The 26,958-nt window shown below is 45.1% G+C and overlaps 1 protein-coding gene across 1 annotated transcript; it reads left to right on the top strand.

The window, feature by feature from the left end:
* The first annotated feature begins 16,965 nt into the window (after positions 1 to 16,965).
* LOC129690975 (olfactory receptor 10AD1-like) lies at positions 16,966 to 18,943 on the top strand. The gene is made up of 2 exons (XM_055626812.1): positions 16,966 to 16,985; positions 17,836 to 18,943. Exons 1-2 carry the CDS (start codon positions 16,966 to 16,968, stop codon positions 18,941 to 18,943), a joined length of 1,128 nt encoding a protein of 375 aa, XP_055482787.1.
* Positions 18,944 to 26,958: the final 8,015 nt, after the last annotated feature.

Raw genomic sequence — 26,958 nt, forward strand, 5'->3', positions numbered from 1 at the left:
TGTGTGTGTGTGTGTGTGTGTGTGTGTGTGTGTGTGTGTGTGTGTGTTACTTATGTGAGCGGGTACAAATGCCTGTGCACTGATAGGTTGGGAATATTTTGTTATACACTCGTTTTTATTTACAAATGTTTTAAACTTTTTTTTTCCTTATTTGAGGCAGGGTCTTCAAGTCCTGATCCCCTTAGTGTAATCTCCTAAATACTAGTATTGCTGGGATGCACAGCAATTCCTGGTTCCCCCTGGAAATGTCATCGTTAGCATGAAGATACATTTGCATAATTGAACTTTATAGTGTTTGAGGTTTCCTTCTTGTCTTCTGTTTTATTCATAATTCACTCACAGTTGGTGAGCCTGCCTGCCCCAGCCTTTCCTTTGCTCTCCGCAACCTCTGTCCCTTCGTCTGTGGTCTACATCAGTAGATCTCAACCAATCACAGTGTGGGAATGAGCTGCTGCTGGCATCTAAGAGCACAGGACAGAATGGGTGCTAAACACCCTAAAATAGGACAACTGCACACCAGAACTTAATGTCCTGAGATCTTAACCATGAACAAAAGTTGAAAGAAGTCAAGGGCAGAAGCTAATGGGAAGAGGTAATGTGGGGAGAAAAGAAACACTGGAGGCTGAGAAGAGAATAAAGTGCAGGATTCTGTCTGCAAAGCTTCGTCCAGCTGTCTGTGGGCAGGAATTTTGCCTCATATGTACTCATAACAAACCCTGCTTTGATACCTCTGTATTTGTCTCCATCTGTCTACCCCTACTCTCCAATGACTTTGGTCGATTTTTACTTTCTTAGTCCTTGATCACTTAACAAGGAAACTGGGATTATAGGCAGAGGCACCATACCCAGCTGAAGAGTATTTTGAGGAGGGTCTTGCAGTATATCTCAGGCTGGCTTCAAACTGGCAGTGCCATCTTCTTCCCAGTCTTGAGTTTGAGGGGTATAGCCTTGTTCTGTCATTCATGGCTTTGTGTCGTCTTCCTTTCTGTTTCCTTTTTCTTTTCTTTTCTTTCTTGGGTTTTAGTTTTATAGACAGGGTTTTTCTGTGTAGTTAATCCTGGCTGACCTGGAACTCTGCCTCTGCCTACTGAGTGATGGGATTAAAGGCATGCACCACCCCCTGGCTCTTTTTTTCTTTGTATGGGTGTGATCATGTATGTTTGTGTGTGTGTGTGTGTGTGTGTGTGTGTGTGTGTGTTTTAAGATTTATTTATTTATACACTATTCTGTTTGCATGTGTGCCTGCAGGACAGATGAGGGCACCAGATATGATTATAGATTATACCATGTGGTTGCTGGGAATCGAACTCAGGACCTTTGGAAGGACAGCTGGTACTTTTAACCTCTGAGCCATCTCTCCAGCTCGTGTGTGTGTGTGTGTGTGTGTGTGTGTGTGTGTGTGTGTGTGTGTGTTTTGAAATGAGCTTTGTAGCCCAGCCTGGTACCAGTGCGCAACAGTACTCTTACCTCTGCCTCCTAAGTACTGGGATTGCACAGAATTATAAATAAGTACTACCACACTAGGATTAAGTAGATTTATAAATTTAATTTCCCATTATTTTGTATTCCCACTAGAAGGCATGAACCAAGGGAAGGAAGTGAAACATGAAAAGAAATCTTGGGCCAGAAGCAGAAGGGTGAAAGAGGAATGCAGTAAGAATGTTGTTGGTCATCAGGGGAAGTAATAAGTGAGGCCACTGGTTAGTTTATGTTTTCTTTCTTTTTTTCTCTTCAAATGAACTACAGTAACAGCAGCCCTATACTTTGGATAGTGTCATTACAATTCCCTCAAGGTTTGAACACCATGTTTGCACAGCGAAATGGCTATGACGTCACTAGGTGGTGTGGCCCTAAGTGTGTGCTTGTGCAGTGTGTGACAGGAAGGTGAGTCAGCAGGGAGAAGATTGCCAGAGAACTGCCTCCTCCTGCAGAGCCCTTTTCCGGTCTCGTAGGCGTAGCACAGTGAATGTACTGGGAAATACTTGTTTGCTCTTCTCACTGTGGTTCCGGGGGTGAATGCAAGCCTTCTGCCGTCGGATTGTATCCCAATCTATACAGTTGCTCTTCTTGAAAAGCAAAGTGTATTATTGTTTGTGTGATGTGCATGCACATGTGGCAGTCTAAGGACAGCTTTGTGGAGTTGACTCTCCTTCCACGTTCATGTGGGTCTCCAGGTTTGCATGACAGGCTGTCTGCTCACTGAGCCGTCTAACCTGCCTGATAGATACTGCCTTTCTTTTGGGGAAACCCAGAACACAATAGCAATGTTCAGATTGTTATGGCGGGTTTTTATGTTACTGTTCTTTGTATATGCAGGTGATAGTAAACAAAGAATAGGTTTATGTTGGTGCACGCATTTAATCCTTTTTTTAAACTTTTTGTTGACCCCAGTGCCATTCATCCCTCCATCCTTTCATATCTGCCCTCCCCGCAAAAAAAATAAATAAATAAAAATAGAAAGTTTAAAAAAGAAAAGAAAAGAAAGATCTCATCGTGGAAGCTGCCATGTGTCACAGTGTGTCCCACAGTCACCTTTTTTGCCCAAACAGCTTCACTTGCAAATGTCTATTGCACTGGTCTGGTTCGAGGCCTCTGGCTTCTGCTGCACCTTCAATACTGGATCCCCAACAGTACTCCTCTGGGGTAGCCTGTTGTTGCCCTGTGCCATGAAGGTCCTGCAGCTTTGGGTCTGCAGGACCAGCCCCTTCACCTGCTCCAGCAGTTCATCGATGGGATAGATGTTGAGGTGGGCCAGCTCAAAGCCCTGGATCTGGGCCTGAGTGGAAGCTGAGCTAGTCAGCCACCTGCTCTCCTGTTCCCATGCCAGCAGGGTCAGATCTGCTTTCCCCAGGTGGCGGGGCAGCAGCTCTCTCACTCACACCCTCAGGACGGCTCTCCAGAGTGCTGTACCCCAACACACTGCCACCAAGGTCAGCTCTCCCGAGCTGCCCATGTGAGGGGAAGGGCCCACTCTCCCAAGTGGGCTGCTGGTGTCAACAGCTCTTCAGCTAGGGGTGGGAGTTCATGACCATTTCCCCTTTGCATGCTGGGAGGATTTTGCATGATCTGGCTTGAGCTCTAACAGGCACTGTGCATGATCTCACAACTTCTGTGAGTTTATATGTGCTGTTACCCTGCTGTGTCTGGAAAATAGTATTTGCTTGTAGTCACATAGCCCTTCTGGCTCTGACAATCTTTGCACTCACTCTTCTGCAATAATCACTACACCTTGAAAAGGGGGGGAGGTGACTTAGATGTCTCATATAGGGTTGAACACTCTCCAGTCTCTCATTCTCTGCACCATGACCAATTGTAGGTCTCTGTAGCATTGGCTATCCAGATGCCCACAGAACTCCTCTGATGAGGGTAGCATTAATCTATGGGTGTGATGGTAAGTCATCAGAAATTAATTTACTGCTATGTATATTTAGCAGAACAATATTATGAGAACCTACTGTCCAGCCACAGGTTCTTGGTTCTAATAATGGGACTACGTATAGGTCTTAATCCCTTAAATCCAACCAGAAAGTTGCTAGGTCCTTCCCCATTGACTGCTAATTGAGAAAATGCCTTCCAGCTGGATCTCATGGAGGCGGTTCCCCAACTGAAGCTCCTTCCCCTCTGATGAGTCTTAGCTTGTATCAAGGTGACACAAAACCCACCAATACATTAAAGATATTTTTTATTTATGCATCAGGGCTTTTATTTCTGGTGTTAGATGGACGGTTGTGGGTGGGTTTTATTTATTTAAGTCATCTTCTTTCAATGGAGGTGTTTGCAATGCTCAGGGGGAATGTGAGATAATATGGCTGAGGAGTCATCCTCCTCTGTTGACATGGGTTCAGGACCCCAGGCCCTCCTGCAAGGGCTGGCTTCTATCTGTAACAGCAGTCAATATGCAGGAGTTAACTCACCATGAGACAGAATAGTAGTCACGACTTAAGTGCAGAGCGGTCGGTTGCCCCCACGATAGTTGTGCCACTATAGCGCTAGTAGCCAGGTCATATCGGACTGATTGTAATTGCGGCTCAAAGGGTACACAGCTGGGTGAGATGGACAGTTCATCTTCTCTTCTGGTAGCATTCATAGCACCTTCTGGCACTGTGAAGCTAGCCGGTAGGAATGATGCTCCAGGTCAGTTTCCAGCTTGATACTTTTCGGAGAGCAATGACAACAGCCTGAGATATTTGGGGATCTATGGGACCATACTGGTCAGCAAATGTAAAATAGGGTAATTCTTTCCTGGAACTGGGTTTGTGTTTGTTAGTCTGTAATTTGTTAGTCTCTTACATTCCTGGCTAGCTTTCAGCATTTTAAAAAATTAAGTGTAGTTGTGAATTTTTAATCAAATTGATGGATTTTCTAGATAAATGGTCATCTATCATTTTCTTTGTCTATTAATATGGTGATTTATATTAATTCACTTTCTAATGTTCAATCAATTTTGAATCATCATAATAAACTCAACTTGTAATATAAGGTATTAATTTTTAATACAAGGTAAGATGCAGTTTGCTAAAAGTTTCTCTAAAAATTCTATAACTATAATTCTTAGGAAATCAATTTGTTTTGTCAGATTTGGATATTGAAGTTATGCTAACTTCATCTAAAATTTGAGATGTTTCCTTTTTTTCTAATGTATTTGCATTAGGTTTTGTTTGTTTCTTTTATCTTTATTTGTTGTCATCATCACAAAATGCGGATGACAAGAAATGCGTCTGGAGGAAAGTCTTATTTGGGTTGATAATTTTGATTGATGTCTTCATTTCTTCAGGCCTGTGGAAAGGCAGCAGACTATTGCCTGAGCATTAAGTGAGGCAAAACAAAAGGGAGCAAGGATGTTTTATTTTATTTGAGGACTGCTATGATGGAAGTGTGTCTGTGACCTTCTTCTCTGCATGCTTGTTAGTGTATAATAAACCTAGCCAAGAAGGTGGAGAACCTTGAATGAAAACTTTAAACCTCTGAAGAAAAGGATGAAGACAATAGAAAATGAAAAGGCATCGCATGCTTGTGGACTGCTAATTTAAGAGTGTGAGAATGCTTCTATCAAACGCTATTCATAGATTCAACGCAATACCAATCAAAATCCCATCTCATTTTTTGGAAGAAATAGAAAAAAAAAACACTATTTTAAAATTCATATGGAACCACAGAAGACACCAGATAGCTAAAACAATCCTCAGTAGGGTGGGGGGAGGGGGGAGGGGAGGGGAGGGTGTTAGAGGTATAACAGTTCCAGACTTAAAGGTCTACTGCAGAGGCATAGTAAAAAAAAAAAAAAAAAAAAAAATGTCGTTGGCAAAAGCAGACACGTAGACCAATGAAACAAAATCAAAGACTCAAACATGAGCACATGTAAATTCAGCCACTTAATTACTTGACAAAGGCACCTAAAACATTCCCTGCAGAAAAAAAAGCACCTCAGCAAATGGTGCTGGTAAAACTGGGTGTCCACATCCGGGAGAATGAAATCAGAGCTCTATGTATCACCTTGCACAAAAGTAACCCCACATAGAGCAAACCCCTAAAACTGAAACCTGAGACATTAAAACTGCTACAAGAAAACATGGGCCGACCAGAAAAAGAAAAATCATCCTGAAAGAGGTATCCCAGACCCAAAAAGACAAAATGGATATGCTGGGACCAGAGCCCAGTATAATCATCATCAGAGAGACCAGAGAGGCTTCATCCAGCAACTGATGGGAGCAGATGCAGAGTCCACAGCCAGATACAAGGTGTTGCTCTGGGAGTCTTTCAGAGGAGGGGAAGGGAGGATTGGAGGAGCCCGAGGGATCAAGGACACCACAAGAACACACCCACAGTATCAACTGACTGGGACTCAGGTAGGCTCAGAGAGATGAGCGTGTGTAGGGGTGTGACATAGGTCGTCTGTGTATGTTATGGTAGTGTTTCTGTGGGACTACTAATAGTGAGAGCAGGGGCTGTCTCTGACTCTTTTGCCTGACTCTGGGACCCTTTTCCTCCTACTGGGTTACCTCACCCAACCTTGATGTGAGAATATGTTCCTGGTCTTATTGTAGCTCGTCATGCTATATTCGGTTGATGTCCCTGGAAAGCCTGCTTTTTTCTGAGGGGAGGTGAAGGGGGAGTTGATCTGGGGGAAAGAGGAGGTGAGGGGAAGAGGCTAAATGGAGAGAAGGGAGGGGAAGCTGCAGTTAGGATGTAATGTAAGAGAGAAGAATAAACATTTTTTTAAAAAGAAACATAGGTAGTTCCTCCATGATATAGTTGCAGGAAAGCACTTCCTGAACAGGACTCCATTTGTCTGAGAACTAAGGACAATTGACAAAGGAGATTTCAGAAAACTAAAAAGCTTCTGCGCAGTGAAAGAAACAATCAACTGAAGATGAAAGTCACAGAATGGAAGAGGATCTTCCCCAGCTGTTCATCTGACAGAGTATTAGTATCCAGAATATACAAAGAGCCTAAAAAACAAGGAGTAAAAAAACAACAACAGAGCCTGATTCCTGAATAGAGTTCTCAAAGGTAAGAAATATCTCAAAAAATTCTTATCATCCCTAGCAATTAGGGAAATAAAAATCAAACTTTGAGATTTCATCTCACCGAAATCAAAATGGCAAAAATCAACAAAACAACAGGCAACAAATGCTGGAGAGTAGACGGTGGGAGGGGATCCTCATTCCTTGTCAGTGGATTGCAAACTGGTGCTGCCACTCTGGAAACCAGTGTGGGGAATTCTCAAAAAGCTAAAAACAAATCTACCAGATGACCCAACTGTACCAATCCTGGGCATATTCCCTCAGATAATTACTTGGCCACATTCATTGCTGCTCTATTCACAATAGATAGGTGTAGTGGCATTCTGGAATTGTGGTTTCTTTAAAAACCAGAAATATATGTTTTTATTTTAATCTCAGGTGTAGGGACATGGCACTTCTTTGGACTGTCTGCAGCAGCTGGCTATGATTTGCCTCGTGCTCTAGCAGAGCCCTGGCTTTGCCAGCTACAGGTAGTTACTGCAATTGTGTGACGTTTGGAATTGTGGGAACTTTTCAGAGGATGTATAAATGCTAGAGCCCTGAGAGGCATGGTGGGTTGTTGTTGATCGCTTGGGAGTGGGGTCGGTTTGTTAGCAGTCACACTCAAAGAAGAAACAAGAACAAAGAAATTAGATCCCGAGATAACTCTCTCTCTCCCACTCCCCTTCTTTCTCTCCTATCTAGTGATAAGTGGAAAAAAGAAAACCTCACAAAGTAGCAAAGACCAGCCACAAGCAAAGAAGAAACGAGAAGAAAGAAATTAGATTCAGAGAGTCTCTCCCTCTCCTTTCCCCTTTAGCCTTCTTTATCGCCTATCTAGTGATAGTTGGTAAAATAGATGGAATAAAGGGTGGGAAAAAAGGACCCACAAAGTAGCAAAGGTCAGCTACACGCAGGGAATGGAAATGACCTAAATGCTGTCAACCAATGAGGAGATAATGAAAATGTGTTACATGTACACTACGGGATATTACTCAGCTGTAAAGAAAAATGAAATCACGAACTTCGCAGGTTCATGGATGGAACTAGAAAGATCATATTGAGTGATGAGACCCAGGCCCAAAAAGACAAATGTCACATGTTCTCTCCTGGAGGGTCCAAGCTCCAAATCTTCAGATGTGAATACATAGCCTGCAGTAACTACAAAAACCAGGAGAGTAAAATGGGACCACTGCCAGGATAGAGACATTGGAAACAATAGAGAGGGGAACAGCAGGGTACAACTGATTAGGGAAATGGGGAAGTGGGCTTTTGAGGGAGAGGGAGGAAGGTAAATACAGAGGTAGGAAGAGGGTGAAGGGGAGTAGCAGGATACAACTGAGCTGATGGGGAAAATGGAAAAAGGGAGGGTTCTTTAGGGAAGGGAGGAAGAAAGTAAATAAAGGGGGAGAGGAGGAAGTAACAAAAGCAATTTGCATGCCTAAAAAGCCACAAGAAATCTTACTATTAACTATTAACCGTTAAAAATCCTGTAAGGTATGTGATTCGATTCAGTGCATAAAAATGCATACATAGTTTTAGTGAACTTTTCTCATTTGAGCTGCTGGCACACTCTCCAAGAGCCAAAAACCACCTAACAAAAACCTCAGCCTCAGACGTGTGATTTTAAGTTGCTGGCCAGAGATGTCTAAGAGACTCCCAAGAACATGCAGCCTGTTGCTGTTGCTCTTGGTTACCCCACTACCACCACCACCCAGAGGTGGGAGTTAGTCTCTATTGCTGAAAACAACATGTGCTTCAAAACTAGGACCCAGAGGTCCCTGAGCTAGAACTGACCTGAATGCCCTCTGCCTGAGGACAAGTTTTCATGGTGCCAGAAGCTGCCATGCAAGCTTCCAAAGGAGGGAGGCAACCCACAATCCTACCCAGCTATGACACCATGATGCACATCAACAACCAGCATGGTACCATAACCGTAAAGGGTGCTGTAGTCGCATGCATGCCTTGGTGGTACCAACTGCTCTCTGATTGGACTTAAAATCCACTCAACAAGAAAAATACCATGTCTGGTACTGGAAACCAAGCTAATTGCTCGGTGCCAGTGAAGTCACGGCAACTGGAGGAGAATCTCCAACCACTGAGTCACCAGAGCACCATAATCGGTAACAACCATCTATAGATTTGTCCTTATATCCACAGACAAGTGCAGTCTTTACATGTCATCAAGAAAACTTCTCTTTGCCACAGATAGAGAACAGTACAGGAAACCACAACCAATCAATATGCAGAGTCATGGATCCCAGTCTCAATGGATGCATCTACAAAGTGCTCCCACATTCAGGAAACAGTGCAAAAGATAGCAGAAAGATTGTAGGAGGCAGAAGATCAGGGGCTTTTTTGTGAGATTATGTCTTCTAGCAGCATCAGAAACTATAATCCGTGACGTCTCACCAGCGTGGCCGCCAAAATGTGAGCTGAACACGGATAGCATTGACGAACACGACAAGGTGGGCAGGAAAAAGCCCATGAGTCTTCAACTTTACACAAAAAAACAACAGACAACTGAGGGATGCTAGATGCAGGAGAGGTGTCTCTCCCCGGAGAGGAGCACGCCAGGCAGGTGGCTGTCCACTGACGATTGGTCAACTCGGCAACCCTGAAAACATACTTGCAAGTAACACTGTATGGATGAGACTCTCTCTCATACATATATATGTTCATGCAATAACAGTTGATGAAAAGGGGGCATGAATTTGAAGGAGAGCAGGGATGGATATATGGGAAATTTTGGATGGAGGAAAGGGAAGAGAAAAAAATTACACAGTTTTATTATAATCTCAAAAATATTGTTTGAAGAGTTAAAGGTCCTATGACTTGAAGCTGAGGAGGCAAAGATTGTATTTGCCGGGTCTCTTAGGTACAGAAGAACACAGTTTTTTCAAGAAAACCTGGGATTATGTTTGGCTCTCTAGGCCGCTTGCCACGAGCATGGCCTCACAGGGGAGCCTTGAAAAGGACCAAGTGAAACTAACCCCCAGGGACACACTTGGAATGGTCAGGCCTCAAGAACAAGTAGTTGGCCTTATTACAGTTGGCTGCCATAGTAACCAGCTGGAAGCTTCTGCCTGTCTGGGGAAGGGACAGGGGTTCACGTGCTCAGGCAAACACAGCTGAGATAGGAAGGAGGGCAGTGGGGAGAGGGGCCCAGTGTCCAGCCCTGTCAATGCACAGCTAGGCTGCAGCATGCCCTGCACCCTCACTCTGAACCCCTGATTCCTCTTCTGCATCCAAGACCAGCACAGACAATGTCCTCACCAGCACGTCAAGGTGAGTGAAGTCTCCTCTGCTATGAAGCTAACTCTGTCTCTGACCTTGTTACCGGAGCCAAGCTTTCTCTGGCTTCCTCTGGCTTTCTCGAACACGATCTGCATTCACATCACGCAGGGCTCCGTATATGGTGGCTGTAAGACAGGGGTCACGCTTTGACTCTTAACCTTTCCCTTGTTCAGCCTCTCCCTCTCTGGAGTCCACCAGGTCTCTGCTGTCCTGGATCTTTCGTGGATCCCTTCTTCCTCTGTGTTCCCCCGCATACTTCCATCAGGATCTCAGCCTGCTCACCTGCCCTCCTGGCTGGAGAAGTCATCACTAAGACGTGGCAGGGAGGGCCTCCGTGCCTTGTTGAGTCAGTCCTATTGGAGGCTGGGGGGAGGGGGCAGCTCAATCTTTCTTGCTAGAACTTGGAGAACCAGGCTCCCCACTGCTGCTTCTATACCAACAGCCGAGCGTGCATAGTTCTGGGCCAGCGCTTCAGACTTTCCATGGCGGGTTTTGTGTCATTTACTTCTCTGTCAGTGGAGGCTCCCGTAATCCCTCCTACTGTCCTCTTCTGTACTGACCTGTCCATTTTCACACTTTCCGTAGTTTATTATATTTTGGTCGATTGAATTCCTTGGTTTTCCAAGCCTTTCTTTGTATAATGTTTGGTGAGAATCCCCCCTTTCTCTGATCTCGTTCTTTCATTTTTGCTTTTCCTAAGCCTTTGTCTTTATGCCTGAACATCTTAGTATTTTCTACTTATTTAGTGATTTTTTTTCCTCCTTTTTCCCTGTGGAAAGGGAGGCTAGGAGGTGTCTCATGGATGGTCCTCTTTCAAAGACTGTGGTAAAGAACATGCCTTCCACATTCTGCTGGGGATTTTCAGGGACAGGGGCTAGTGTTTGCAGTGTCTATGGGAGCTAGCTAAGAGGAAAGGGTACTTGTGACATTAAAGAAACAGTTAGGTGAAGAGATCTCCCTGAGAAGAAGCAGGAAATATTAGGGGAGACTGGGAAAGGTGGGTGAAAACCTCCCCTCTCTCAGTTTCTAGAACTAGAGCTTGATTGGAAGGCTAAACGGTCTTGGATATGTGGAGTGGAGCCATAGGAGGACGAGAGGAGATTGACTTAAAACTAATTATCTGTCTTGACTGAATCCTCCAGTCCTAGGAGAAAAGTTTAAGACAGGCTGACAGCTCATGCTTAGAGTTTAATTTCAGACACGTCTAAGCTGAAGCAAAGCTCTCTGCCTCTACCAGGGATGAGGCTGAAAGTGGGTGTGTTGCCTTTTAATACATAAACATTAATGCATTTTATTTTTAAGTGTAAACATGAGCTTTATAGTCCATTTTTAAATGATTCTGTATGGGGAGAGATTATATACTCAAGGAAAATAGCTCTTGTAAGGTTCTTAGCTTGAGGTAGCAATGTCATTTCACTTTGTGCTTCAAATCTGACTCAAAATAGGAATAACTTTTTTTGCATTTACAAATAAATGTTCCGCATATTTGTGGTGCCAAACACGATATTTCTTGGTCAGGTGTGGGGCACACACTTTTAATCGGGAGGCAGAGGCAGGTGGAGCTTTCCAAGTTCTGGGCCGGCCTGGTCTACCCAGTGAGCTGTAGGACAGCTGGAGCTACGTAAGGGAGAGCCTGTCTCAAAATAAAAACTGGTGATTCTTCCACTGATTTGTTCGCCTTCCGAAGTTCTTGAGATTGGAACCAGGGCCTTGCACCTCAGAGGCAAGTTTCCCCCTGCTGAATTTCATCCTCGCTGCACTATTTCGTTTTTATATGTGCAAATATTGTATAAAAAAAGGGGCTAAATTAAGCCAATTGACATATTGATCGCCTCATAAAATTATCTGTGTGAGGTGATGAGTTAAAAAAAATACTCAGCAGTTTTCAAGTGTGTGATAGGTAATTATTAAATGTAGTTACCATGATGTACAACAGATTTCATGAGTTTATTTCTTATGACTATGTCCTTAGACCAATCCCTGCCTTTGCCCCGCCTCTGAGGATCACCTCTCTGCCCTCCATGACTCTGACTGTGTTAGATTCCACATATTGGTGATATCATGTGGTGTGAATGAAAGAATCTCTGTATTGATTTCACTTACGAGGATATTCTTTAAGTTTAATCCATGTAATCCAAAATCAAAGGATGTCCTAATGTTTTAAGATTGTATTATATTTCATTAGTAAATACCACATTTTTTTAAATGTACCGCTTGTGTTGGGTGTGATCATTAAATCTACATCTTAGCATTGTAAACAATGCTACCGTGACACTGCAGTAAAGAGGTGTCTTCAACATGATCGTTTCATTTCCTTGGACTATGTCGCATCAAATGATACATATGTCTTAGACTTCTTTTGGAACCCCCATAATGTCTGCTATAACAGCTGAACTCATATTCCCACCAACAGTGTGCAAAAACGGTCCTTTTCCTCTATATCCTGGCCAATGCTTAACTTTCAGATCTTTGAGATTTTATTTGTAAAAAACTTATTTTTATTTTTAGTTGTGTTTGTGTGTGCAGACATGTGCGTGCTCATGCACACATGCCTGTGGGCACTGAGCCTTGGAAGCCAGGAGAGGGCATCAGATTCGCTGGAGCTGGAGTTACAGGCAGCTGGGAGCTGACAGAGAGGGGTGCTGGGAGCCAAACTCATCCTGGGAGGGCCGTGCACATTCTTAACAGCTTAGCCATCTCTCTGGTCCTGATTGTAGTCTTATGTGGGGTTATGAGTTTATTTAGCTAAGAGTATATCTATGCACATTAGTGCAGCGCCCACAGAGACCGGAGGAAGATGCCAGGGCTCCCGGAGCTGAGCTGTGGGCCACCGTCTGTTGGGGCTGGGAACCACGCTTCGGTCCATTGCAAAAGCAGTTCACGCTCTTGCTGTTGAGCCTTCACGCCAGGCCCTTTGCCATCTTTTACGATGCCATCCTAGCTGATGGGAGTCATAGGTCCCTCAGGTCATAGTCTGATTCCCTGATCATTAGTAGGCTTGAACTTGTTTTTCATTTGCCTGTTGACTATATATCTTTCTTTTATTGAGAAATGTGTGTTCAAGTCCTTTAGCTACTTTTGAGCCCATTATGCTGCTTCCTCTCTGTGTGTGGCACACGCCCATGTGTGCAGGGTTATGTCTGTCATGTATATTTGCATGTGTGTGTGCATACATATGGGGACCAGAGACCTGGTGTCCTCACCGTTTGCTCTCTCCATCTTAGTTTTCGACACAGAGTCTCCCTGAATGTGGAGCGCACTGATTCAGCCAGGCCTCCAGGAAGCTCTGAGACCTTCCTGTCTCTTGTCTTCAGTAAATACGCCGAGAACCTGAGCTTCAGGCTGGCACGAGAGTTTTCCCTCGGGTCTGGTCTGCAGCATCACGCTGTGTTCTGTGCGCTCCTGTGTCTTGGATGGAGACCTTCTTTAGCTCGCCAGTCCTGAGCTTTCATAATTCAGAATATGGAAGACCTCAGAATTCTTTTCCTTTTCGGGATCTGCCACAGGTTGTGATTAGCTTAGAGGTGCTTGTCATTGCAGCCCAAACTCTGTTGTATCCCATTGTTTATACTATATCTTTATATATGGGATAACAACTTGGGACTTTGACAGGTCCGGTAAATACTTACTGTACTTTCATCTGGTCTTGAATGAGCTGGAGAAAAGAGGGAAGGGGTGGGGAAGAGTCAGCAGATAGTGTGGTCAATATAATACTTATATTAACAATAACAACAATGACAAACCTATGTGGACTTCTGTGTGCTGAAGCCTGGCCAGCCACTGGCAGCACCAGACAGCAACAGGGGCAGAGCCCACCCTAGAGAACAGAAGTGACAGGTTAGAAAGAAAAAAAAAAAAAAACCTCAGGTAGCCATTTCCTGTCCTCTGTGACAGTGTGCAGGAAGTCAGATGACACCCTTCATGTGGAAGGAAACAGCAAACATGCAGGAGAAGCGTCTCTCCTGGGGGCTTCTCTCTCTCCGCACTTAACAGCGTCTACCATTGTCTCCATCCACCTTGTTACATCTATGGCTGACCAGCTTTCACCCTCCCAGGGCTGATTCCCCAGTACAAATCACCGCCCTTCTGAGATCTCGGCCATTTCAGAAGTCCCTGTTTTACTTGCAGATGGTTCTGAAATGCTCAGAACAAAAAAAATGGGTCAGTTAAGTCAACTATAACAACACTACACCCACAGAAATTTTGTTTTGTCCTTTTCTACTGCCAAACCTTGTGCAGCTTCATTGTCCAACATAACTTATCAGCAAGTTTTCAATGAGATTAAATTGCCTCGTTAGAGGACATTAACAAAATACAGGCTCAAACAGCATGATGCATATGAACTACTTTGAAAAGTGTTGCTAATTTAAGAGATCACAGATCCTCCAGCCTTTGAATAGGGAATCAATACAATTGTGAATGGTGCATTTTCTCTGTGTAGTCTGCAGAGGACAATTATGATGTTCTTCTGGTTTAACAAAGGAATCCCACAAGTGTGTGTGTCAGTGTGTGCAGAAATAGCATTTAGGAAGATATGTATGTTGATATCGCCATAGCTATTATTTAAGACCATTGTAAATATACTTCACAGCTTATGAATAGTTGCAGAGGATGTAATAACTTCTACCATTTAGTTCTTATTCCTAAGATTTATTTTAGGCCTGGAGAAATAGCTCAGTGGTAAATAGCACTGGTTGCTCTTTCAGCAGGCCCAGGTTCAATTCCCAGCAGCCACATGTGGCTCATAACCATCTATAATTCCAGTTCCAGGGGGATCTTCTTAGGTTCTTCTGGACTTTTCAGGGACCATGCATGAAAGAAGTATATGTATACAAACATCCATACACATTAAAAATAAATGTATTTTAAATTTTTAAGAATTTTATTATTGAGCATCTTTCGGGTATATGCCCAGGAGTGGTATAGCTGGGTCTTGAGGTAGCATTATTCCCAGCTTTCTAAGAAAGCACCCTCTTTCCAAAATGGTTGTGCAAGTTTAAATTCCCACCAGCAATGGAGGAAGGTTCCCCTTTCTCCACAACCTCCCAGCATGTGTAGTCACTTGAGTTTTTGATCTTAGCCATTCTGATGGGTGTGAGGTGGAATCTCAGAATCATTTTGATTTGCATTTCCCTGATGACTAAGGATGTTGAGCATTTCTTTAAGTGTTTCTCCATTATTCGATATTCCTCTGTTGAGAATTCTGTTTAGCTCTGCACCCCAGTTTTTAATTGGATTCTTTAGTTTGTGTTTAGTTTCCTGCATTCTTTATAGACTCTGGATATTGGCCCTCTGTGACATGTGCAGTTGGTGAAGATCTTTCCCAGGCTGTAGGCGTCGTTTTGCTCTGTTGACCGTGTCCTTTGCTTTACATTAGCTTTTCAGGAGGACTTCCCTTATCAGTGGACTAGGGAAGAGGGATAGGGTAGGAAGAGGGAGGTAGGGTGGGGCTGGGAGGAGATGAGGAGGGGGGCTACAATTGGGATACAAAGCAAATAAATTATAAAGAAGAAGAAAAAGAAGAAGAAAAGATTATATTATTTTTAAACATACTTCTTTTAAATGGTTTATTTATTTTTGCTTTATGCCTTTGGTGTTTTGCCTGCATGTGTGTCTGTGTGGGGGTGTCAGATCTCCTGAATCTGGAGTTACAGACAGTTGTGAACTGCCATGTGGGTGCTGGGAAGTGAACCCAGGTCTTCTGGAAGAGCAGCCAGTGCTCGTAACCACAAAAACCACCTCTCCAGCCCCCACTACAGTGCATTTTAAAGACATTTTTGTCAGAAGTAATATTTTTGAGAGTGAAGATATTTTTTGTTTTCTCAGTAGAATACTATATGTTTATCTAAAACTAGAGAATCGACATTTTATTTTTCTTGTATTCCTTAAATTAACAAAAGAGCATGGCATTTTTAAGTCCAGCATGAGCACAAAAATTTTAAAGAGACAAGAAGGTCAAAATATGCAATCTGAAAGGCCAGTGAGAAGATAAGAGTTGCAATATCAAATGGCAACAAGGGCCAGATGGCTCTCACCCACACCGTAAGGCTCTGTCCACATGCAATGTGGCACCATTGTTTCTGTCTGTAAAGCACAGATGTCAAAAAACTGTCAGAGAACAAAACGCTCACCAGACACCACTGTCTTCCAGAGTGGCCCGCCAGCTCAGACCACCCTCCCTGGAGCAGCTCTTCCCCACACACCACGCCATGTCTGTTACTGGGGACGGCGACTCAGTGACAGTGTGAGCACCAGAGCCGCGGGATGAGGTAGGTGGGGTGTGCTTTCCACACCCCATGTGTGTACACAGATGCCTGGCTGCACCTCACAAGGCCCTGGATGCTGGCCAGCACGGAATAGTATTGTCTGCTCAGTGAGCTACAGGCAAGCATTTGTCCTTTAGTGGGGCTTGGTGAGTCCTTGAGTTAAATGCCAGCTTCTTCTGGGCCAAGTCCAAGAATTCTGTGGTTTGCAGCTCACCGCCGACTTACGTTGGCCAAATACAAGCTTAGTCTCAGCATGTCTGCTGGGTGAAGGATTGTGGGCATATTAAACTACGCCCTCTACCTTCCCTAATTTTTCTGGACCACCAGAGTAATCCTAGATACCAGAACCTTCCAGTGTGTAGATGATAGGAGAAGGCCCAGCCGATGCCTTGATCAACCAAGAACTCTCACTCAAAGGCAATCTAGTACTTCGTGGGGTGAAAAATGGGAGGAGATGGACGAAGGGAACAAAGGGCTCACAGAGAAGGCTGAGAATGTACAAAAAAGGAAATGGAAAAATTGGTGGAGAGAAAAAAATGTTAAGCAGGGATACACTGGCCTTTTGCAAGCATCAGAGACAGACTAACTCCACACAAGATGAAAAGTACAACAGACACGACATTGACGTAGGGACCTCCTGAAAGTTACCGTAATAAGAGGTAAGTTCCTGAAGATATACCGTGAACACCATTTACTCACAGAGGAGAAAGAGCCGGGACATCTGTGGCCTCCTGACAGAGTCCTTCTCACAAAGATGGCTGAATTATTTCCACCCAATGTTGGGTAAGTTCCAGCTGCTGAGGTAGAGGTGTTTCCTGATTAAAAATAAAAAAACAAAAAATGCAAGTGCTCACAAATCAAACCCCCTCCCCAGCGTGTGCAGTGTGGTCATAGGCGTAATGGCAGCAAGCACCAGAGAGTGAGTCTGGGGAAAGGTGTGTTACAGTAGAGCGCTAGACAAGACTGCATCCAGAAACCTGAGTCCCACAGAGACCGCCTGCTTAGCTTCCCCCAAAATTTCAACCCATGCGGCACCTCCAATTAGGTACAAAAAGACTGAACATTGTTCTCCTCTAGAAAATGCCACCTTTGTGCGGCTTGTAATGGCATCTGCCTGTTGTTACAGTCCTTGGGAAATGGAAGCAGAAGTTCAATGGCATCCTTGGCAGTACATGAGTTCAAGACCAGCTGGTGCTACATGAGACTTGGTCTCAAAAAAGAAAAAGTGAAAGGTACAAAAAAAAGGAAGGAAAGAGGAAAGGAAGAACAAAAGGAAGGAGGAAGGGACAGAAGAAAGAAAAAGAAAGTACGCTTTCAAATATCTCTCAGGTGGATCCTACAATGACCCTCCTTATGCTAATTGCTACCACACTTTCCATCGTGCCTACATTCCTCAGCTTCAAATTTTCCTCATCTAACACGAGTCTTATACGTAGATCTGATATTCTCTCCCCTCTGTCTGCATCCAGACATAAGTAGTCCTTTGATGTTGAAGGCCCTGGAACACACACACACACACACACACACACACACACACACACACACTACTTCATAGAGCATCCAATCAATCCAGAGTAAAGGGGAACCATCACTTCCTTAACTTCTAAAATTAGGATCTATATTACAGCCTGTGGTGAGCCTGGCACAGATTTACCAGACAGTGTTAAGTTCAAAACTTTCACTGTCACCCGGGTTCTAGGTCCCAGTGAACATCTGACCTTCCATACAAATGTGTTCTTTGTGCTTCTCCTGCCCTCCTCCTCAAACAGGCCCCAGGCAGCAGACCCGAGGAACAGCAGCACAGTGACCAATTTCATCCTCGTGGGCTTTGAGCAGAGCTCCCCTTCCACTCGGGCATTGCTCTTCACCCTCTTCTTGGCTCTCTACAGCCTCGCCATGGCCATGAACGGCCTCATCATCTTCATCACCTGGACTGACCCCAGACTCAACAGCCCCATGTACTTCTTCCTTGGACACCTGTCTTTCCTGGACATCTGCTTCATCACCACCACCATCCCACAGATGTTGGTCCATCTGGTGACCAAGAACCACACTGTCTCCTTCGTCTCCTGCATGACCCAGATGTATCTGGTCTTTGGTGTGGGTGTGGCTGAGTGCATCCTCTTGGCTTTTATGGCCTATGACCGTTATGTTGCAATCTGCCACCCACTGAACTATGCCCAGATCATGAGCCATCAAGTGTGTGTCCGACTGGTGTGTTCTTCCTGGATCTTTGGGATGGTCAACGGCATCTTTCTTGAGTATATATCATTCAGGAATCCCTTCTGCAAAGACAACCACGTGGAAAATTTCTTCTGTGAGGCTCCCATCGTGATTGCCCTCTCCTGTGGGGACCCTGAGTTCAGCATGAAGTTGATCTTTGTTGATGCCATTGTGGTGCTGCTCAGTCCCATGGTGCTCATTGTCACCTCCTACGCCCGGATCCTGGCCTCCATCCTCAGCAGAGCCTCCTCCTCAGGTAGAGGGAAGACATTCTCCACTTGTTCCTCCCACCTGACTGTGGTCATCTTTTTGTACACCTCAGCCATGTTCTCTTACATGAATCCCCGCAGCACCCACGGGCCTGACAAAGACAAACCTTTTTCCCTCCTCTACACCATCATCATCCCCATGTGCAACCCCATCATCTACAGCTTTCGCAACAAGGAAATGAAGGGGGCCATGGTGAGGGCTCTTGGGACAGGCAGCCTGGCTCAGGCAGCATCTTCCCAGAGGGAGGCCATTTGGAGAAGTTTCCTTCAATGGGGAGTAGCAGGTTTCTTTTTCCAGCCCCCACTTTCCAATTCTGGAAAAGCTCTAGAGAAGAGGGTTTCTAGTTTTCTTGGCACTAGACTCAGACCTGGAAATTCCTCCTGATGTCTAAGGCTCAGCTCTGACTTTATTTCTAGAATCATTTTTTCCATGAACTTTCCTTAAGGAAATGTGATGCTTCCCTGAATTTTTTCAATATTTTCCTCAGGAGTCAGTGAATAAGTGCATTTAACTTCATTTTATTTATATTATTCTCTTGCATGCCATCTCCCAGAATAATTTTTGGACATACATTTGGGAATAAATGACATCTCAGTCTTTTAATATGCCATCTTAGTCTTGGTATTGGAGCAAAAGCAGATGTTGTAGGTCAGTGGAATTGACTAGAGGACTCAGGTAGAATCCAATGTAACTACAGCCATCTGGTTTTTGACAAATGTCATGAAATGTGTATCATCAACTCCCAGGATCTATAAGCTGGAGACAAGACTCCAGCATACCTGTGAGGGACTATTTAACCTCTGAGCATGCCTGTGGAGAATTATGTTGACTAAGTTAACTGAGCTGGGAAGATCCACACTAAGAGTGGACAGCACCATTCCCAGGTCTGTGTAAGACAGCAAGCTAGAAGAGTGCAATCCATCATTGTTCTCCGATTTCTGTGTGTGGATGTGAGCTCCTCCCATCTTAACTTCCCTGCCCGAATGGACTGCATGCTCTTCAGCCATAAACCAATAACCTCCTTGTCTTTTATTGCTTTTGTTGGGGTATTTTACATAGCAATAGGAAAAGAAATAAAGATAAATGCAAAAACTACACTTTGCAGCCTCAAAAAAAAAAAAAAAAAAAAAAAAAAGGCTCGAAACTGGATGTCTCTATGTAGATATCCAAAACTGAACTCCAAATGACTCAAGAACCTCAACCTGAGACTTGAAACTCTGAAGCTGCTAGGGGGAAAGTAGGAGTGTGCTTCAAGATACAGATGTAGGTAAGGACTGCCTGAGTAGGATTCCAGCCAACAGCCAACAAGTGAGACCGTGTGTAATGAAAGGCATCTGTATAGCAAACAAAAGCGCCTGCCGGGCGGTGGTGGCGCAGGCCTTTAATCCCAGCACTTGGGAGGCAGAGGTAAGCGGAGCTCTGTGAGCTGGAAGCCAGCCAGATCCATAAAGCAAGCTCCAGGACACCAGGGCTACACAGAAAAACCCTGTCTCAAAAAAGAAAAAACAAACAAGCAGACAAACAAAACAGCTGTCATCCAAGTGAAGAGGCAGCTTAAAGATTGTTAGAAAATTGTTGGGGCACATCAACATTGACGCATGTCTAGACATATATATAATTGTTGCTATATACAAATATGTATATATTTTTAAATGTCTAACATCATTTGCCAATTCGTTAGGCAAATGCATATTAAAACTACTTTGAGATTCCGTCTCAGGCCGGTCAGAATGGGTCATCACCAAGAAAACAAGTGACAGCTGGGTGTGGTGGCTTGTGCCTTTAATCCCAGCACTGGGAAGGCAGTGAGTTTGAGGCCAGCCTCATCTACACAGCGAGTTCCAGGACACCTAGTGCTGGAGAAAGCCTGCCTCAAAAAAGAGAAAACAAACTACAAAAAAAAAAAGAAAGAGAGAGAGAGAGAGAGAGAGAAAGAAAGAAAGAAAGAAAGAAAGAAAGAAAGAAAGAAAGAAAGGGAGGAAGGGAGAAAAAGAAATGAGTAGGTCAGTGAGACGCTCACCAAGTAAAAGAGCTTGCAGTAAGGCAATTCCTGGAACTCGTGTTGATGGATGGGGAGAACCAACTCCACAAGTTGTCCCCCGCCCTCCACACAGACTCTGTGGCATGTAGGTGTTTGTAAGTGCACACATACAACAAGAACTAAATAAGTGTGACAAGTACGTAAAGAATGAAAATAGAGAATGAGACCAGCCTTGTTCTTCAGACGCTGCTGCGGCTGTAGAGAAAGTGGACCCTTGCCCACTGTGGGAGTGTAAAGGGGTGCAGCCTCTAGGGCAATCACTGCAGAGGCTTCTTTAAAAGCTGAAACTAGAGCTAACATGGGGTCCAGCTGTACCGCTTCTGGGCTTATACCCAAGGGGCTCTGTATCCTGAATCAGAGACTCTACTCACAATAACTAGAAAATCATATCAGCCTAGCTGTCCATCACCTGAAGAACGGATAATGAAAACGCGGTACCCATACACAATGTAATTTTATTCATCATTAAAGCATGGAATCTGTCGGAAAATGGAATGAACTGGGGGAACGTTGTCCTGAGGTCCAGAAAGATAAAGGTTGTATGTTTTCAGATCTTACAGCCAAAGTTGTAGATATGTGTGCTGAAATCGGAATGTCTGTGGGGACCAGAAAGCTAGAGAGAGGCCAAGGGGCTAAGATCCTGTGTAGGGAGAAGGGCTCAAGTGAGAGGACAGAGTAGGAGACATGGGATGTGAAAGTAAAGGGGAGATCCAAGAGTTGGAAAGGTTTAGGCATGATGAATACAGGAAAAGGAAGGAACAAGTGGAAGATTAACAAAAGCAAGACAGTGAGAAAAGATCGTATGAGCTCTACTTTGTAGATCTTACTACTTTGTAAAATAAATGAAAATATTTTAAAGGGGGGGGTGCTATGGAGCCAGTGCTCTATGTTGAGAGTCTGTCTCAAAAACAAAACAGAAAAGAAATGACTAGGTCAGAGAGGTGCCTCATCAAGTGAAAAGCTTGCAGGAAGGCAGTCCTGGAACTGAAGGAAGGAGAGATCCAGCTCCCTGGAAGGGAAAGGGTCTGGGAGGGAAGCAGGACCTGTGTTGCTAATTGGTGTTACCTAAGGAAAAGTAAACTTGTCCTATGCCTTTATGAATATTAGTTTAACCATTTGGAGTCAGGTTCCTAACCCAGCCCCAAACTGAGAGATAGGACACCATCTTCCTTAAGGACGGACCTTCAATAGCTCAGGCAGTAAGCTTCCAAGATTCATATACATATTGAAGGAGCAGAGAAAACTAGCAATTTCAAGTGTTCTGAACTAAATTTTGTAAGAAGAAGGAGGAGAAATACTTACAACCAAGGAGAACCCTGTCTAAAGTCGTCAAACTGAAGGGAAGGCATAAAAGGCATTCCAGATCAGCAAGGAGGAAAAGAAGAGGCCTCATCCTTGGCTCTGGAATCCTAGCTTCTGCACGTTTGAAATTCCAATCTGCAAAAAGCCTTTGAAAAGGAAAAGCCAGCAAAGGAAAGGCAGAGAAAGGTGTGCTTTTGAGAAGTTCTGAGGAATTACTCCATTGCCTTTCAGCCGTGGTTCTCAACCTACCTAACGCTGCAACCCCTTAATACAGTTCTTCCTGTTGTGGTGACCCCCAACCATAAAATTATGTCATTGTTACTTCACAACTGTAATTTTGCTACTGTTATGAATTGTCTGTAAATACCCGCTTTCTGATGGTCTTGGGCAACCCCTGTGGAATGGGGTCGTGACCCATTGCCTCACAGTTACCTGATCCTGATAGACAAGATTATAAATAGGGCAATTCCGCCTAAGAGCAAGCGTTATTAAACGGTCCTTGTAAAACATCAACGGAGCACGGGAAACGGCAGCTCACCTTTATTAAGTACTCAGATCTTACGACTTTTACAGTTGATCCCTGGTGAGAGGAGGGTCGTGAGATTATGCGGTGCTATCGCCCGCAGTAGCGCGACACGTCTTTAATCCCAGCACTCGGAGGGCGGAGACAGACAGGATCTGTGAGTTCGAGACCAGCCTGGTGTACAGAGAGAGAGAGAGTTTCAGGAGAGCCGGGGCGACACAGAAAAATCCTGTCTTGAAAATCCTAAGAGAGAGAGAGAGAGAGACTATCACCGTATTTGATATCAAAAATATCAATTGGGAGTTCCTAGAACTTGAGGTTTTTTTGTTTGTTTTTTGTTTTGTTTTCCTCTCTTTTTCAAATCACACAGTGTTCAAGGTGCGTGGCCACCATTCTCAGGTGCGCTGGCCTCAGAACCCATGACACTGCTATTGTCCTCTTCCTCGGCAGCTGTGATTACCTGCAGGTGACCTGCACACGCCACTGACTGAATCACTGAGGAGCAGGTCCTTCCTCTCCCTAAAGATACCTACATAGTCAATGATGGGGGAGGGAGGAAGAGCAGCCCTTAGCTCACCTGCGGAAGCCCGGAAGAATGCCAAGGAGGTGATGTTAGCTAACCATGAAGAATGGGGGGGGGGGGGGGTTGCTAAACGGGAAGGGCGCTGGCTGTTAGGAATAAAATCCCGAACAGCAACAGCAACAAGAATTGATTTCTTGTAGAGTCGGGGCCAGCAATGCTGAGAAATCAGGCCCGGGGTGAGCTGGGACTGTCCTCTCAAGGCCTCCCAGGTGGCCGGGGTCTCAAGAAGGGCTCACAAGGGAAGCTTACTGTCTCTGCCGGATCTCCCGGAAGGGTCCGCAAAAAGCCAGACAACGACTCTAAGACGGGTTCGGGAGAGGCTGGGGTCTGACCCGTAGATGGAGGAAGACGCAGAGGGGCCTAGAGCAGCGTTTCTCAACCTGGGGGTCTCTACCCCTTTGGTTTGCATGTCAGATACTTACGTTACGATTCATAGCAGTAGCAAAATTACAGTTATGAAGTAGCACCAAAAACAGTTTTATGGCTGGGGGGGGCCTTCCCAACATCAGGATGTGTTAAAGGGCTGCAGCATTAGGAAGGCTGTGAAACACTGCCTTGGAGTCAGCCCAGCCCCGCCCTGGGAACCGAGGCGCGAAAGGGGAGCTCAGACCCTCTCTCTTCTCCTCCTTCCCCTGGCCGGCTCCACCTGGCGGCGGCCGCAGCGAAGACGCCGCGGGCCTTGACCTGATTAGAAGCGGGCGAGCCTGCCACCCAGCAGCCTGCCTCGGCGTCCCGCGCTGTGCGGCCAATGAGCGCCGGCTGCTTGACCACTCCTCCCGCGCCGGGTCCAGAATCGTCAGGCGCGGAGAAGCCAGGTCTATTTCGGGCTGTGACTGCAGCAGCCGGTGGTCCGCAGCTGCAGCGGCCCCGAGCTCCGGGCGTGGGTACCCACCCGACCCAGGACCCCTCCCCTTCGGGCGGAGCGTAGCGGGGAGACCTCCACCAATCGCGTTAGGCCTCGGTGGCTGCCGGTCCAGTCCGGGGATGCGGAGCCTAAATCTGTCCAAGCGATAGCTCCATTTTTAGCGAATTGTGTAATGCTGGCCTGCAGTTCCCGCCCGTGAGCAGCTGCAGTGTCCTCAGCCGCCTTAGCGCCCCCTCTCAGTTAACGACTCGGAGAAACCGTCCTGACACGAGCCTGGAGTCGCTGGGCTCCCCGAGCTATCACAATTTGTCTTTTCTTATCGCCGTATTTCTTCATTGTTTTACTTTTCTCTCTACCCAGCTAGTCTGTGATTAGATTTGTAGCCCTTGGCATAAGTGCTTTGACCGTGAGTAGTATTGTGACGGTATCCCTCATAAAACCAAGCAAAATCCTGGTACGTTAACGAAACAGTAGACGGGACAGAAAGTAGAGTCCTGACCCCAAGCAAGCCTCTCCTCTGAAACGGTTTAGCATACAGAAATAGGGTTTGTCCGGGCCTTGAAAAGTAAACGCTAAACCTAAACTTTTTAACGGTAAATCTGAAGACCTAGATGTCTTCTGCCTGGCTGTTCAGCTCCTCGTCATCCATCTCAGGGAGTGGAAGACTGACCTGTGCAAACGGTTCCCTTCATCCCTGCTTTCTTTCGGGGTCCATCCATGAATGGCGAAAGCAGGGCACAAGGTTGTGTTCTAGCGCCCTGCTCTCTCTTTTTGGTGGGGTGTCCCTTTAGCTAATATTTCTACAATTGATCCCTACTCCCCGCCTGGTTCTGCCTCCAAGATCTGGAACAGAATTCTTGCACTGCTTCTAGATTTCTTATTATTTTCCTACACACATCACATCACACACACACACACACACACACACACACGCCTTTAAAAATAACCCTTGATTAAATTATATTCAAATTTTCCTACCCAAATACAAGACCCTTCACTCAGAAGCAGAAACACTCAGCTCACGTAGGAACGTTTGAAAGGGGTAACTATGAGATGTGGTAGAGATTTCTGCAGTGCCCCTGTTACGCCACACAGCCCATTTTTCAAGAACTCTCTTTCCCCACAAGAGTGGACCATTGCCACCAAGAAAACTTTATGAGAGCTAACAATCCACCCACCATCCCCACAGCTGACCCTTCTGAGATCCTCCTGAGTCTTTTTTTTTTTCTCTCCCTAAGAATGTGTATAGGAGATAAGACTATTTCAGACTGGAACAGACAAGAGCCTCAACTACAGAGCACCTGACTTCCACCATGGATACACAGAAACAGGGAAAAGTTGGTGTGCAGAGACAAGACATTGAGGTCAGAGGGAAGGAGAAATAGAAGACCATGTCTCCAGAGAAAGAGCCTAAGCTAACGGCTCCCCTGCTTTGTGCTGGCCTTACATTTTGGCTCCTTGTGCTGTGGAATAACTTTACATACTTATAGTGAACTCCAGAAATGTTAGGACCCACCTGTAACAACTCTTAGCGGCATCCTGTGTGGCCCCCAAACCACACACCTCTCTTTTGTACTTATTTGGGATGAGTTCATTTTGCTGTCAGAGTTGGAGGACTTCTGCAAGATTCTCTCATCCCAGCCCTTGGTCTTCCCAATGTTGTTCTGACATATTGCAGTTCTGTCTTACTTGTTCCTGGAGGGATTACAGTCACCATACTTGGTTCTCAGCATACACCATTATCGGTGTCTGCAAGTAAAAACTGTTTTGTTCATGTCTTTCGTCTCTACTCTCATGTTTCTCTTTTATGGTAGGTAATAATTTTCTATTGTGTATATTTGTGTTTTGTAAACATAGTAGCTTTGTGGAATTTTCTTTTCCTGTGCTGAAATTGAGCCCAGGGCCTTGCCCATGCTCAGCAGATGCCTAAACTGAGCCATACTCCCCTCCTAGACACTCATTTCCCTAGCCCTCCGAAGCTAATGAGAGAGATGTCCTATCCTTTTGTTTACTTGTTTCACTGAGCATGGTTTCCCAGCTCCACGTGCTTTGCCAGGTGCTAACACTCTGTGTCATAGCAGAGTCACTCTGCCTTGACTCCCTTGTCGTGCCCAGCTCTGCTCACTACTTTATAACTCTACATCAGACATCCCTGACCAGCCCTTTCTGGAACTGTAGGAAGATTTATTTTATATTGTATAAAGCCACTAGTTATAGCTCTACTCTTAACAGGTGTAAGAAATGCTCCGTGACCTTCCAAAGATGGTGGAGTGAGTCTCCTATGACCTTCCAAAGATGGCGGAATGATTCTCCATGACCTTCCAAAGATGGCGGAGTGAGTGCAAGACCCTGTGGTTCTGCACAGCCATCAACGCTTGCAACTTTGCTGACTCCTATTTTTGCCGGTGTGGTAGCTTTAAAGGGACATCACACTGCTGGTTTAACTTGGATTCTGTTACTAACCATTTAATTAAACTTCCATATGCCTATTAGTTTTTCCTCCTTAGTAAACTGCCTGACCATAGCCTTTGTTCCTTTGTGTTTTCTTGGCCCCTCACACATTTTTTACATATTTACTTCTTTCCTCTCCTTTTATTTACCAAAGTAATTCCTTCTTGAGTTCCACTCTGGGATGTAACAGTTCCGTACAGGCTTTCTCTCACCCTTTTCTTCGGTTTTGCTATCCGCTGTCCTGTCTTGTCATTCTCTCCCCGACCCTCTTATTCCTAAATTTTGCAAATGCAAGGCAGATGTTCTGCAGATCGCAACAAACTGCTTCTACCCCAAGAAAACATGAAAACATGGTCTGTGTCCCGTGGTAAGCAAGCTCTTCCGTGCCAGAACTTAGATCTGTTTCTTTGGAACAGGGGACCAGCTCTTTTTTCATTGCCGTGTTTCAGGCAGGAGTCCCGTCCAGCCGTGTCTGTCTCTTGGTTGTGCCGTTTTGCTCGTCTTGTGTAAAATGCGAGGGTCGGTTTATGCAATCTGCTTTCTGGGTTGGTACCGTATGTGGTTCATCTACGCGCTTTGCTGGTTCTCTCCTCACTCTCTCCAGAGCGGGATGCTGCCCCTGCTGCCGCCTTTC

Source organism: Psammomys obesus, unplaced genomic scaffold, assembly GCF_907164565.1.
Source record: "Psammomys obesus unplaced genomic scaffold, mPsaObe1.curated_primary_1811, whole genome shotgun sequence".
NCBI lineage: Eukaryota > Metazoa > Chordata > Mammalia > Rodentia > Muridae > Psammomys > Psammomys obesus.

Excerpts from the sequence above, each read along its gene's own strand:
- LOC129690975 (XM_055626812.1), top strand. The coding sequence starts at position 16,966 with ATGGCAGCAAGCACCAGAGA. Across the intron at positions 16,986-17,835 it reads ATGGCAGCAAGCACCAGAGA|GCCCCAGGCAGCAGACCCGA; the intron begins GTGAGTCTGGGG and ends CTCCTCAAACAG.